The 14,862-nt window shown below is 44.8% G+C and overlaps 1 protein-coding gene across 7 annotated transcripts in view; it reads right to left on the reverse strand.

The window, feature by feature from the left end:
- Positions 1 to 2,475, reverse strand: part of hspg2 (heparan sulfate proteoglycan 2) — a 350,599-nt gene extending 348,124 nt beyond the window's left edge. For all 7 annotated transcript variants that reach the window (XR_008725893.1, XM_055659492.1, XM_055659493.1 and 4 more), the window contains exon 1: positions 2,198 to 2,475. Coding sequence is in view for 6 of the 7 variants with exons in the window: in XM_055659492.1 (XP_055515467.1) it covers positions 2,198 to 2,266 (69 nt within the window). In the remaining variant the exon portion in view is untranslated. The remainder of the gene's footprint in view (positions 1 to 2,197) is intronic.
- Positions 2,476 to 14,862: the final 12,387 nt, after the last annotated feature.

Below are 14,862 nucleotides of genomic sequence, written 5' to 3' on the forward strand. Positions count from 1 at the left end.
CTGTGCCCTCGGAGCCAACAATCAGCCACAGTTTCTGTGCTCTGACCTCCTCCACTATACCAAGGCAGAAGGAGAAAGAGTCAAAGGTTTTAATGCAGGTGTGATGAACATAAAGGTGTTGGTGTGGGGCAGAATCATATTGAGTGTCGGATAGGTTCACTGTTATTGGAGTATGGGAGGCTGCCCGTGTTTATCCATCAAGAGGCAGTTTTCTAGAGTTGGTAAAGTCTGCAGTTAGTTTGAGCTTGAATTTCCTCTGGATAGAAGGAATGGGTGATATTTCTGGGTGGAGACCCTTCTTCAGACTGAGAGTCCTCTTTGTTTGGTATGTTGTGCAAACTCCTTGTTCTGGTTGCCAAGGGAGGGAAAAGAACCAGTTCTCCTCTTTCTGGCAATGTAGTGGATGGGGGGGGGGGTGATACCGAATGTAACGGGAGATCACCAGGGAACGATGCCTGTTCAGGACTTTGCTCAAGGCAGTTTTCGCTGCAGCGTTAAGTACAGGGTATGGGACTGCTGGGATATGGCTTGTCATCTGCGGCACTTAACAATTACTTCTCAACCTTCACCCTCCATTCTCCTGTCTGAACCAATGCCTCGAGAGTACAGACGGCGCCGCCTGTGCCAGCCACCTCAGCAACGACCAGTTCTACAGTGTAAATAGCAGCTGAGTGGGTCATACCTACTTCACTTGGAGCTTGGACCCGACACTCATTGCACACCTACTTAAACATCCTGCAAGTAAAATTGGGGGACAAATGTAATGGGCATCTGATCAATTGCCATCTAAATCTTCCTTCCTCCCTCCCAGAGTGAAAGATTCCAGACAGGACCCATCACACCACAGAACCCACCCTGATCCCGGCAATTTTGAAAGGGGTGGGGAGGTCGGAAAGTTACTGGGTTGCACTTGGCAGGCAGATTGCTGATAATGTTCCCACAACCAGTTGACTATCTGTACAGTTTCCAACATGACGCCAAACTTTTCTGATTTGTTTCGCTCTAAACACAGTTTTCTGGCGTAATAAAAGTTAAAAGGGAATAAAATGCTCCCCCAATAACTTATTTGGCACCAATTCCACAAACAAACCCAACTTTAAAAAAGCACATTAACAAGCCTCCAGTTCACAACTACTCTGAGAACCAACCGCCCCACCAATTCTATCAGTAGTGAAACTGCTCCATTCTAACACTGGGATTTGGCTGGAGGAGCTAACTCTGAAGCCAGCGACTCTGGAGAGATGGAATGGGTGACAATTCGGGTCGAGACCCTTCTTCAGGGACCCGTCTGAAGAAAGGTCTCGACCCGAAACGTCACCCATTCCTTCTCTCCGGAGATGCTGCCTGTCCCGCTGAGTTACTCCAATATTTTAAGTCTACCTTCGGTGTATAACCAGCATCTGCAGTTCCTTCCTACACAGAGTGTAGAGAGATGGACACAGAGTGTGTGGGAAGGAAATGCAAATGCTGGTTTACACCAAAGATAGACACAGAATGCTGGAGTAACTCAGCGGGACAGGCAGCATTTCTGGATAGAAGGAATGAGTGACGTTTCGGGTCGAGACCCTTCTTCAGGCTGTGCTGGAGTAACTCAGCGGGCCAGACAGCATCTCAGGAGAACATGGATGGAGAGACGCTTGGTCATTAACCCCCGTGTGAAGTCCAGGATCAGATTGAGTACCAAGGGGCCCATTAGCGCAAAGGACTGTTTGTTTAAAGCCCCGGGGCTATATTAACTTTTCAAGTCAACCCCATAGTTCAAATTGTTTGTGTGAAACATTTCTGCCAACCAAACTCCTTTTAAAGGTGCAACCGAAGACACCTCCAGCAGCACTGTATTAAATAAAACATATCTTCGCGCAAAAATGATGTGGAGCCAGAAGACAGACTGATTTGGATGAAACTATGAATAGGTTAAGACAGCAATAGTTCCAAACCGGATAAAATTAGCCATTGCTGCTATCTGGTAGCAGTTTTACACAAATACACTGGGGGAGATGAAGCAAAGGCAGGTCTCACTCTGACCCAACGTCTCCGCCCCGGGCTAAGACTGGGCTCAGAGTTTGCAAAACTTCGGGAGAAGTTTGCAAACTTTGTTTCGGCAGGGGAAGAGCTGGCCCTGAACGCCACGTTCGCTGCCCTCACTTGCACGGTGGTTGGGGGGTGGGTTGGGGGAGACACGACCACTTGTACTCACGGCTAAGGAGAGGAGAAGGACGTGGGCGAGGAGCCGGCAACGAGCCGGCCAGACTTCCCTGCCTCCCATTCTTTCTGCCTCGGTCACGGCGAGTTGCCCCTCGCTCCGGACAACTTGCTCAGACAGAGGGACCTTGGGTTGGTGGTCACTGGTCAGGCGACACCTTCCTGAGCTGCTCCTTGCCTCGCTCCCTCCGCTCCGCTCACACCTCGCCAACGCTGAGAAAGCCCGCAACAGGACCACCCCCTCCCCGGCTCCTCTCTCGGCGGCGACGCCCGCTCAGCCTCTCCTCCCCGCCCCCCGGCTCCGGCTCTCGGCACAAACCCCACCATGGATTCCCCGGAATGGACCCACTCCACTCCCCGTCCCGACCCGACCCGCCCCCTCTCTCCCTCACTCTCCGGACTGGACTTTCGGGAACGGGATCACCACCATTCCCTAACAGGCTTGGGAGCCGAGGCACAAGAGGTTGGAGCCGCTGGAGTCTGCAGCACGATGAAGGAACGGCATTTGGAGCACTCGGCAGGCCAGGCAGCATCTGTGGAGGGAGATACTGATGACTGCAGAAGCTGGAATCTGGAGCAACAAATCAAAGTGGAGAAACTCAGCCGGACAGGCAGCATCTGTAGAAGGAAATAGATGACAACCCTTCGTCAATTCAAGTCACATTTATTTATATAGAACATTTAAAAAACAACACTCGTTGGCCAAAGTGCTTTACATTTGTTATAAGAATAGCACAACAAAACAAACTACATACATATATACATGTAGCCCTCACTCAGAGGACGTCAGGAAAGGCTTGGGAGTATAGATAAGTCTTTAGTCTTGACTTAAAAGAGTCGATGGAGGGGGCAGTTCTGATGGGAAAGGGGATGCTGTTCCACAGCCTAGGGGCTGCAACCGCAAAGGCGCGGTCGCCCCTGAGCTTATGCCTAGACCGTGGGATATTCAGCAACCCCAAGTCGGCCGATCTGAGGGGCCTGGAGGTGGAGTGGTGGGTGAGAAGACTTTTTTATGTAGGTGGGGGCAAGCCCATTGAGGGCTTTGTAGACATGGAGGAGTATCTTGAAGTTTATACAGAACCGCACAGGGAGCCAGTGGAGAGAGGCCAGGATCGGGGTGATGTGGTCCCTTTTTCGTGTGCCCATCAGGAGTCTCGCTGCGGCGTTTTGGACCAGTTGCAGGCGGGACAGGGAAGATTGGCTGATGCCAGTGTAAAGGTAGTTGCAGTAATCTAGGCGGGAGGAGATGAATGTGTGGATGATCTTTTCCAGGTCATCAAACTGGAGGAATTGTTTTCGTCAGTCTGCTGGAGGGGAGGGGAGATAGCTGGTAGAAAAAAGTGAAGGGGTGGGCACGTGTCTACTCATGATTTAGGTGGCACGGTGGTAGAGTTGCTGCCTTACAGCGCCATAGACCCGGGTTTGATCCTGACCATGGGTGCTGTCTGTATGGGTTTGTACGTTCTCCCTTTGACCGCGTGGGTTTTCTCCGGGTGCTCCGGTTTCCTCCCAAAATTCCAAAGACGTGCAGGTTTGCAAATTAATTGGCTCCTGTAAAATTTTCGTAAATTTGATCAGCATGGACTTGGTGGGACGAAGAGCCTGTTTCCACACTGTATCTGTAAACTAAACTAAAATATTAAATCCAGGTGAGGAGCGGTTGATTAGCAGATAGGTCGGGTGGAGGGGAGAAGGGTGGAGGTGACGTGGAGAGGATGCAAATGGTGGAATCCGATAATAAGGGAATGTGGGGAGTGAAATGTAGAGCCAGGTGGGTAGAAGGAAATAGAGGGCAAAAGAGAAATGAAGGGCCCCGGTGAAGTGAGGGGTCAGTGAAGATTGGATGTAGGAGAGAAAGGAACTGGGTGAAGGGGAGGGGAGGTGGTGGAGTTAAAAGGAAAGTGTGCACAGAGGTGTCTCACAGAGAAAAATGGACAGTCAATGTTTTGGAAGATGTGAAAGTTTGAAAGCACGTGATTACATCCCAACCCCCCCCCCCCCCCCCCCCCCCCCCCCAAAATGAAATGTGCAGACATGGTTTACATTTGCACACACATTAGGCCAGTTCCAAGCCATTGTTAACACTTTCAACGAAGTGTATCGGAAGGTGGGCATTACACTCAACGTCCACAAGATAAATGTCCTCTACCTACCTACCTACCTGTTCCTGCTGTATCACAAACCCTCTGAACATTGGACCAATTCCCATATCTCAAGAGCTACCTCTCAGTGAAGCCAGACATCGGTGATGAAATTCACCACCACCTTCAAAGGACCAGTGCTGCCTTAAATGCCAAAAAGTGTCTGAAAATTCAAAGACCTCACTCTCGGCACAAAACTTATGGTCCACCAGTCAGCAGTGACCCCCGCCCTACAACATGCCTCTGAGACTTGGACCATTTACAGCAGGCATCTCAGGACACCAATACCACCTTCACAAAATCCTCTGAATTCTCAGGAAGAATAACAAAATTGGACTTTAGTCCAATTTCACCCGTAATGAGGACCTTGTTATAATTAGTAAGCTGTGTTGGGCAGACCATAGTCTTCTCATGATCTGCCCAATAAATTGGGAGCAGCTTACCAGGTGAACAAAAAAAAATGGATATGCTCAAAGGCTCTTTGTGGATGTACAGCATCCCCACTGATTCCTACCAATGCTGGGAATATTTGGCTCACGAATGCTCAAAGTATGGAAGAAACATTCAGAACATTATTGAGAGCTTCATATATCCATGCATTGGGAACACACAGGGGCTGTGGGTAAGTGATGGAACAAGCAGGCCACCTCACAACCTATTCTACTTCCATCGGTCATCTCCTACCCCTTCTGTGGAAGAGTTTGCGGTTCCCAACTTGCCCTCATCAATCTCCTGAGTATCTACAGAACCAAAGTGGCAGCACACTAGCCTTGATCCCATGTGATTGCCTAAGACCAAAAAGCGTTATGTGTTTGCCAAAAAGGTCTGGAAGTGGATCTTTTCCAAGGTTCATCTTGTGCAGTTGCATAATGCTTGAATACTCATTAAGATGCACCTTGAGATAAACATTGGCTGCCATGGGACTGTCAACAATTCAGTGATAGATAGGATTAGGTTTATTATTGTCAAGTGGAGCAAGATACAGTAATAAATACCTTATTTTGCACCCTATCGAAAAAGATCAGATATTACTATAATTAAATACAATCAAGTCAAATGTATGTACAATTGATAGGGCAAACGGGTAGATACTGAGTGCAGAATATAATTCTCAGCATTGTAGCACTTTAGATCTATAAACAAAATCAATGTCCTCTATAGGGTACAGGTAAATTGGACAGTACCTAAACTTTTGGAAGGACCATTCAGATGCCTGATAACAGAGGGGAAGAAGTTTTTTGTGAGTCTGGTGGTGCACACTTTCAAGCTACTGTACCATCTGCTGGATGGGAGCAGGAAGAAGGTGGAATGACTGCGGTGGAACAATCCTTTCATTTTGTTGGCTGCTTTTAAGAGGCAGTATGAAATGTTGATGATGTCAATGGTGGAAAGTCTGGTCTGTGCGATGTACTGGGCTCCATCTACAATTCTCTGTGATTTGCGGGCTTGGGCAAAGCTGTTCCCAAACCAAGCTGTGATGCAACTTGAAAATACGGTTTCTATCGTTGTAAAAGTTTGTTCGAGTCATTGGAGATATGTCAACTTTCCTCAGTCTCCTCAGGTAGCAGTGGCATTGATGTGCCTTCATGGCAATCGCAACAATGTGGTTAGTCTATGACAAATCATAAAAGCATTTGTAATATTAACACCGAGGAACTTGAAGCTCTCAACCATTTACACTTTGGCACCATTGATGTGTAGGAAGGAACTGCAGATGCTGTTTTAAATCGAAGATAGACACAAAATGCTGGAGTAACCCAGTGGGCCAGGTAGTATCTCTGGAGAGAAAGAACGGATGACGAGATATTAATGACATTGCACTTACAACCTAAGAATTTATGGATGATGAAAATCAAAAAACTATGCATTCTGGAAATCTAAAATAAAAGTAGAAACATTGAGCAGATCAGGCAGCATTTATGGAAATATTCTAGCTGGTACATCCTTCATCTGATGAAGAATCAATAGGTCTATTTCATATCAAAGACCTTTCATCTAACAAAGGAACTTTCATCTGAAACATGAACTCTCTTTCTTTAGTTTAGTTTAGAGATACAGTGCGGAAACAGGACCTTCAGCCCACTCAGAAGGCGTTGACCAGCGATCCCCACACACACTTACACTAACCTACACACATTAGGGACAATTTACAATTATACCAAGCCAATTAACCTACAAACATGTACGTCTTTGGAGTGTGGGAGGAAACTGGAGAAAACCTACATAGGTCATGTGGAGAACATATAAACTCCGCACAGAGAAGCACCCATAATCAGGATCGAACCGGGGTCTCTGGTGAAATGAGTCAGCAACTCTACCACTGCGTCACTGTGTCGCACTTTCAATTTTTTGGAAATGATGAGTAAAATTAAATGATGACTAAAATAAAGAGAAATAAAAATAATGTGAGAATAAAAGTAGATGGTGAGGTTTCCAAGAGTATATGGAAAAGACTAGGGTAGCCAAGGTTCACATTGTTCCCTACAGGATAAAACTGGGAAATTAGTTATGAGAAATTAAAAAATGGCATAGACTTTGTGAAAATATTTAATATTTGTCTCCACTGTAGAAGAGGGGCGGGAGATTGCAACCTTCACGTGGTCCACCCTGTTTCGACAAATGCAATCAAACCGACGTGCAAAAACAAGATCAAATAGAACAAGTTGACCCACAACTTAAGGCTGTGCACGCCGTACTCAAGAAGAAGACTGTAGAAGCAACTCAACCGTGGGAGGAAATTCAGGGCACGAGGAAGTGAGGAGGTTAAGGCAATCATAGTCACCTTGTGCACGGCAACTGTCATTGAGAAAATGCTGGAAACCATTTTTAAGAAACAATTTGAAAATCATAGAAACTTCAAGCAGAGTCAATGCAGTTACAGTATATGAAAAGGGGAATTGCTTTGTACAGCACTGGTACCGACCTCCCCACCACTGAAGGAATCTGTGGAAAATACTGGCTCAAGAAGTCAGTGAATGTAATCAAAACCTACACCACCCTGGCCAGACACTCGTCTCTTTGCTGCCATCAGGAAGAAGGTACAGGAGCCTGAGAAATGCTACCTCTAGGTTCAAGAACAACTTCTTCCATCAACCATCAGGCTCTTGAACCACTATTCACAACCTTAACCACACCTTCCTTCAGTAGTGAACTACTGTGGACTTTGAATAAGGTTGCACGCTATACTCTGGCGTGTAGTATTATGATTTTGGTATAACTGATAATTTATTGTTTAATTTTTTTATTGTGTATTTATTTAGTGTGTTGCATTGATGTGCCTATATAAGCTGCAGCCCGAACCATTTCATTGTTCATTGTTCTTATGGCAATTAAATATTCTTGATGCTTAGCTTCTGCTTGTTTATTTTCTGTTTAGTTTAGATGGAACAGCTGCTTTCCGGCGGCTGTCACTCTACTCAACAACGTACCTCAGTGACTGCCAATCACCACCCCCCCCCGGACACTTATTATTATTTATTCAAATCGTTTGCTATGTCGCTCTTCCAGGGAGATGCTAAATGCATTTCGTTGTCTCTGTACTGTACACTGACAATGACAATTAAAATTGAATCTGAATCTGAATCTGAACTATGGTACAGGCCCTTCGAACCACCAAGTCTGCGCTGACCAACAATTACCTGTACATGAGCTCTATCCGACACTGTAGGTACGATTTGCAGAAGAGCATGGGTATGGGTGGGGTGGGCGAGGAAGGGGTGGTGGAAGACACCTTTGAGATGAATTGACTGTGGACCACCCTCCCATCATTCTCACCCAGTGCTCTTACAGTGCTCCTGTGTTGATGGGCACCTGGTGAGGAAGCCATAGATGCTTTCTCACACAGGTTATGGCCAACATTGCAGCTATTTTCTGTAATGACACATCGGAACAAACACACATATTCAGAGAAGTACCACCCTATGTATATGTGCCCCTGGTGCCTGCTCAGAAGATCGGGTTAGATGCCTGATGGTAAAATCAAGAGCTTTCTTGGAGATATGCAACCTGAGTGTTTATTATCTCCCCACCCCCATGGCTACTGAACTATAGAGATGAGACCCCCTGTGATTAGGACACTCCAAGTGATGGCATGGCTCGCTCTACTGTTGGAAATGTTATTTGTAAGTAAACCAAAATTCCTATTTCTGGTCCTTGCCCTGCATTCCTGCCGGAATGTACATGTACATGTGCACGTGGATCTCACAGGAGAAGGGAGCTCGGGTGAAAACACTGACTGGTACATGGCACTCTGTCCCAGAAACTTGACCACAGAAACAGAAATCCTTTTCAGAAAAAAAATAAGGACATTGAAGATCACCAACATGCACAGTTCCTGCAACAGAACAACAATTTCATAAGGTCATAAGTGATAGGAGTAGAAGTAGGCCATTCGGCCCATCAAGTCTACTCCACCATTCAATCATGGCTGATCTATCTCTCCCTCCTAACCCCATTCTCCTGCCTACTCCCCATAACCTCTGACACCTGTACTAATCAAGAATCTATCTGTCTCTGCCTTAAAAATATCCACTGACAACCTCCACAACCTTCAGTGGCAGAGAATTCCACAGATTCACCACCCTCTGACTATATAAATTCCTCCTCATCTCCTTCTTAAATGACCATTCTTTGATTATAACGCTACAACCTCTAGTCTTAGACTCTCCCACGTGGAACCATCTTCTCCACATCCACTCCAAACCTTTCACTATTCTGTACGTTTCAATGAGGTCCCCCCTCATTCTTCTAAACTCCAGCGAGTACAGGTCCAATCCTGGGATCATTCTTGTAAACCTCCTCAGGGACCCTCTCCAGAGCCAGCACATCCTTCCATACTCCATACAATTTGCATACTTTCCACGGATACTTTTACATTTCTAAAGTAATTCAGGAAATGTTATCTGTGGAATCTTCCTACACTCCATCTAATTTCTTACTTTAAGTTATTCTGTGCAACTGCCTCCGGGATACACTGCTCAAACACAGCTCGAGCGCCAACAACAGGAAGCCAGAAAAGTTGTATTTTCAACCAAATAGTTTGGTGCCATTTGAAACACTGACTGGATTTCCTCTATGTCTATTTATGTTTCTCCCCTTTTGGAACTTTAGATCCCAGAAGGAACCTTTGTATAACGTAACATTTCCTGGCCAAGACACAAGAAAGGTACTGAGACTTACCGACCCTGCTCTCAAACGAGTATTTAAAGACTCAGCCTACAGTAAAACCCAGACTGACCCCCCGGTGAAGAACTGAGAGAGTCCTCACTATTAGAGAATGTAGTTTTCAGTTGAATATTTCCACTAATGACTTAGAGATACCCGGAACTGCAGATGCTGGAATCATGAGTAAAATACAATGTGCTGAAGTAACTCAGCGGGTCAGGCAGCATCCCTGGAGGTCCAGGATAGGTGATATATCAGGTCGGAACCCTTCTTCAGGCCAGTGCAGTCTGTCAGGGCAGTCTGAATAAGTCACAACCTGAAACGTCAGCTATCCGTGTTCTCCAGAGATGCTCACAAAAAGCTGGAGTAACTCAGCGGGACAGGCAGCATCTCTGGAGAGAAGGAATGGGTGGCGTTTTGGGATGACCCGAAATGTCACCCATTCCTTCTCTCCAAAGATACTGCCTATCCCGCTGTGTTTCTATAGCTATTTGTGTCTATCTTTGGTTTCCATTCTTTGAAACAGAAGGTAGGCGTAGTAAGAAATGGAGTGTGTTTTCCTGTTTTAGTGAATAATCTCTGTCTGCCAATAGTCAATTCCATGCATTTAAACCTGGGACCAAAAACAAGTTACTGGAAGAAGTCAAGAGTCAAGAGTGTTTCATTGTCATATGTCCCAGATAGAACAATGAAATTCTTACAATGAAGTCAGTGAGTCAGGCAGCATCTGTGGAGAGAACGGATATGTGATGTTTCGGGCCGGGACTCGTCTTCAGACTGATGGAGTAATGTGTAGGAAAAGCTGGAAAAGGGAGGTGGGGATGTGACCCTCAATTCTCTTTACCCCCCCCCCCCCCCCCCCCCCCCCCCCCCCCCCCCCCCCACTGCATCAGTCTGACGAAGGGTCCCGACCCAAAACATTGTCAGTCCACTCAGTCCACAGCTAGATAGATTCTTGATTAGTACATGTGTCAGAGGTTATGGGGAGAAAGCAGGAGAATGGGGTTATGATGGAGAGATAGATCAGCCATGATTGAATGGCGGATTAATCTTGATGGGCCGAATGGCCTAGTTCTACTATCACTTATGACCTTATGACCTGACTCGCTGAGTTCCTCCACAATTTGTTTTTTTGCTCAAGATTCTATCATCTACAATTTCCTGCATCTTCATTTCAATACAGGTATAATGATCAGTTAAAAGTGGATATTTGCATTTGCAGACAACCATGGTTCCCCTCACCAGCACAAGATTGTCACCGTGTGCTGAACTACCTCTGCTGTCCGAAGGAATCCTGGTGCAAAACCATGTTCCAATTGTAGTTGTGTGTGAGATGGCTCATTGTAAGAAATGATTTGACATGTTGGGTACCAAGGTGGGCATTTATCTCATGGAGCTAATCTTGACGTATGGAAACTTCTCTTATTAGGTTAGCCAGGAGGTGATTAAAGTTTAATTATCTTTGAAAGTTAGCATGAAAGTTCATTCCGTCAAGGGTTAACTCTCGAATCGATCTGAGTCTGCAATTAATGTGTAAAGGACGTACTCTCTTGGCACATGAAACAATGGCAGGATGCGAGTTCAAGACCCCAATCCTTCTGCAACAAATTCCTACCTTAGTAACAGCATTAATAAGTGCTTCGTTGGGTAGGTGTTTCATTTCGTGGTCCAGTAGTTAAGGCTTTGTCCGATTCCAGGACCCGAAATAAGTACATCTCTAAGTAATTTATGCAAAAGTTAGCATCTTTGTAATAGTAACAGAGCTGAAAGTGGGCAGTAAATGTGGTCACTCTGACTGATGAGAAAATTTAATGTGTAGGAAGGGAGTGCAGATGCTGGTTTATACCGAAGATAAAAATGCATAAAATAACTTAAAATGCCCCCACTGAAACAGCACTGACCAATGATTACCTGTACACTGATTTTATCCTACACACTAGAGACAATTTACATAAGCCAATTAAGCTACAAACTTGCACGTCTTTGGAATGTGGGAGGAAACCCATGTTATCACAGGGAGAACATACAAATTCCATGCAGACAGCACCCGCAGTCAGGATTGAACCCGGGTCTCTGGTGCTGTAAGGCAGCAACTCTATTGCTGTGTACCACTGTGTTACCTGGACATGGACAATTCACTGCACTTTATACATTTTTTTATAGGACATATTTCTTACTGGGGTTATCTAAATTCAATGGGCAGTTACCATCCTTCATTCAGCTCTAAGTCACGAGGCCTTTCAGTTCTGAACTGGTGTCAGGATCATTTCACTCTAATCCTGATCTGTGATTGACGAAGCTCAGATTTTATTTGGTAGGATGCGATTCACTTTGTTTGAAAGATTTTTAAAATGATTTCCTTGTTTTACTAAAATTGAATTTATTTTCGAGAGAATAATTGATGGCACTTCATTAATCAGAATAAAGAAATAAAATAAGAACTGAAGGATTTGGAAGCAGTCAGAAGGCTGTGGATGAGATCAGATATACAGCGCATAAATTGTGAATAGGCAGCCTTACATAATATGTGATAATGTACACAGTAACAAGACTTCTCTTTGCCAATGTTGGCATAACTGTAAAAAATGATAAATATCCTGAAAACAGATGTGCATTTGCATAGATATATAGATAGTTTTGTGCAAGGTGATACGGGCAATTAAATGGAAAAAGTCGTTCAAGCTAATTTGACAATTATATATGGTGAAATTCAGTATGACATGACAACAGATAATTTTAACCATGTGATGCAATTTGGTTCTTTTTAAATGTGTTTTTAAACAATTGGATGTATACTTGCATTCTACATAGATGTGAGAGGACTTGATTTTTATTGCTGAGTTTGAGCTTGCTCTGCACCACACCCATCATTTCCAAGAGTTTCCTTTATGCATGTGTTTGCAGTAGCTTGGTCATGTTTGAGATTACAATCGTTGGCTGGTTGAAGTGTAACCAGGTAAAAGGCATGGCTGTTGACGGAAGCTCATGTTCTTTAAGTAATGGATGCAGAATGTCGCCATTTCAATCTCCTGGATTGTTAATCTCTGAAGTGGGTTGTAGATTCAAGATTCAAGAGAGTTTATTGTCATGTGTCCCAGATAGGACAATGAAATTCTTGCTTTGCTTCAGCACAACAGAATATTGCAGGCATAAATAATACAGAACAGATCAGTGTGTCCATATACCATTGAATATATATATATATATACACACACATATAAATATGCATATAAAGTGCAGTAGGCTAATTAATGTTCAGATTTTGTTTGAGTTGAGTTTAATAGTCTGATGGCTGTGGGGAAGCAGCTATTCCTGAACCTGGACATTGCAGATTTCAGGCTCCTGTACTTTCTACCTGAAGGCAGCGGAGAGATGAGTGTGTGGCCAGGATGGTGTGGGTCCTTGATGATGCTGCCAGCCTTTTTGAGGCAGCGACTGTGGTGGATCCCCTCGATGGTAGGGAGGTCAGAGCCGATGATGGACTGGGCAGTGTTTACAGCTTTTTGCAGTCTTTTCCGCTCCTGGGCGTGCAAGTTGCCGAACCAAGCCACGATGCAACCGGTCAGCATGCTCTCTACTGTGCATCTGTAGAAGTTCGAGAGAGTCCTCCTCGACATATCGACTCTCCGTGATCTTCTCAGGAAGTAGAGGCGCTGATGAGCTTTCTTTATAATTGCATCAGTGTTCTCGGACCAGGAGAGATCTTCGGAAATATGCATGCCCAGGAATTTGATGCTCTTGACCCTTTCCACCATCAACCCGTTGATATAAACGGGACTGTAGGTCCCCATCCTACCTCTTCCAAAGTCCACAATCAGTTCCTGAGTTTTGCTGGTGTTGAGAGCCAGGTTATTGTGCTGGCACCATTTGGTCAGTCGGTCGATCTCACTTCTATACTCTGACTCGTCTCCATCTCTGTCGCCATCTCATCCGTCTCAGTCTCTCCCATCCAACTGGCTGATAAGAGTGTGGTAAGATCCAGGGAATTCCTGTTAGAACGCCATCCAGAGCCTACAAAAAGCCCTGTGAAGGGTTAACATGAATTCCTTCTCTTGACAATTTCCCTCCAATATTCCAGCCTTTCAGATCTCTACCGTATGTGGCAGACCGCCAATGAAGTGTTCACCCAAGGCCAACAGCTGATGCTCATTTAGATGGCTGGTGCAACCACTTAAACCACAGCCTTTATGTTCAAAGTCAATGGAGACTTTTCACATGCACGCCACCAGATAACCAAAGACTTTCATTGTTGGACATGTGCAAGACTGCGTGTACAGTTCGGTACTAAATAATGCACTGCCCTGAAATAACCTTTGTAGAAACCTTGGCAGAAAATAAATAACTTGGTTTCATAAGATCATAAGTGATAGGAGAAGAATTAGGCCATTCGGCTCATCAAGTCTACTCCGCCATTCAATCATGGCGGAGCTATCTCACCTTCCTAACCCCATTCTCATGCCTTCTCCCCATAGCCCCTGACACCAGGGGTTTCCACTTTATGCAGTAGAAAGCTACCTTAAATTGCCACAAAATGTTTTCATCAAATATTTCCCACTGCTCAACCAAAACACCGATATATCTAAACCATCTTTTGAATCTTCCCTGTGTAGCACGCTCAGTGTGAAGAGGGGTCCCCAACTGAAACATCACCTAGCCACGTCTTCCAGAGATGCTGTCTGCCGTCTGAGTCACTCCAGTATTTATCTGTAAACCAGCATCTGCAGTTCCTTGTGTCTACCAGGAACAGTGTCAAGAGTTGATTGGGTTTTAATGTCATATGTCCCGAAACAGAACAATAAAGGTCTCACCTGCGGCAGCACACCAGATATATGAACATAGTACTCTGTAAAACCCAGAATAAACAAACCAAAAAAAAATTCAGTGTGATAATTTAACAAGGTAGTAATCAACAGGGAATCATCATTTGATGTTGGATTTACTAGCAATGCACATGTTATGAGATAGCAGATAATAAATTCTTGCTTACACTCCCGTTATTCATTTACATACACGTTATAGCATCTATAGAAGCATCACAAAGTGCAAAATGCACTGCAGCATTGTATCATACACTCTTCTTCTGCTTTTGCCTCCAGTGCCATGAAAAAATACCTTCTGCTTTGTTCAGTTCACTAACGAATGGATGTGCTTTGAACGTTGAGCCCAGGAGGGCAGCATTAGATGGATGGCTTGGTGCTTGAGAGAGCAGGAGAATGGAGCAATGGCTGTGTGGAGGGCAACACACTTTGCATTAAAGCAAGAGTTCATTGACATTACAATTTGATGTGAAAGATACAGCAATTATTTGACAAGGAGTCATGGAATTTTCAGGTAGGCTGCCCTTTGCCCATCCTCA

The sequence above is a fragment of the Leucoraja erinacea genome, chromosome 30 (assembly GCF_028641065.1).
Source record: "Leucoraja erinacea ecotype New England chromosome 30, Leri_hhj_1, whole genome shotgun sequence".
NCBI classification, from domain to species: domain Eukaryota; kingdom Metazoa; phylum Chordata; class Chondrichthyes; order Rajiformes; family Rajidae; genus Leucoraja; species Leucoraja erinaceus.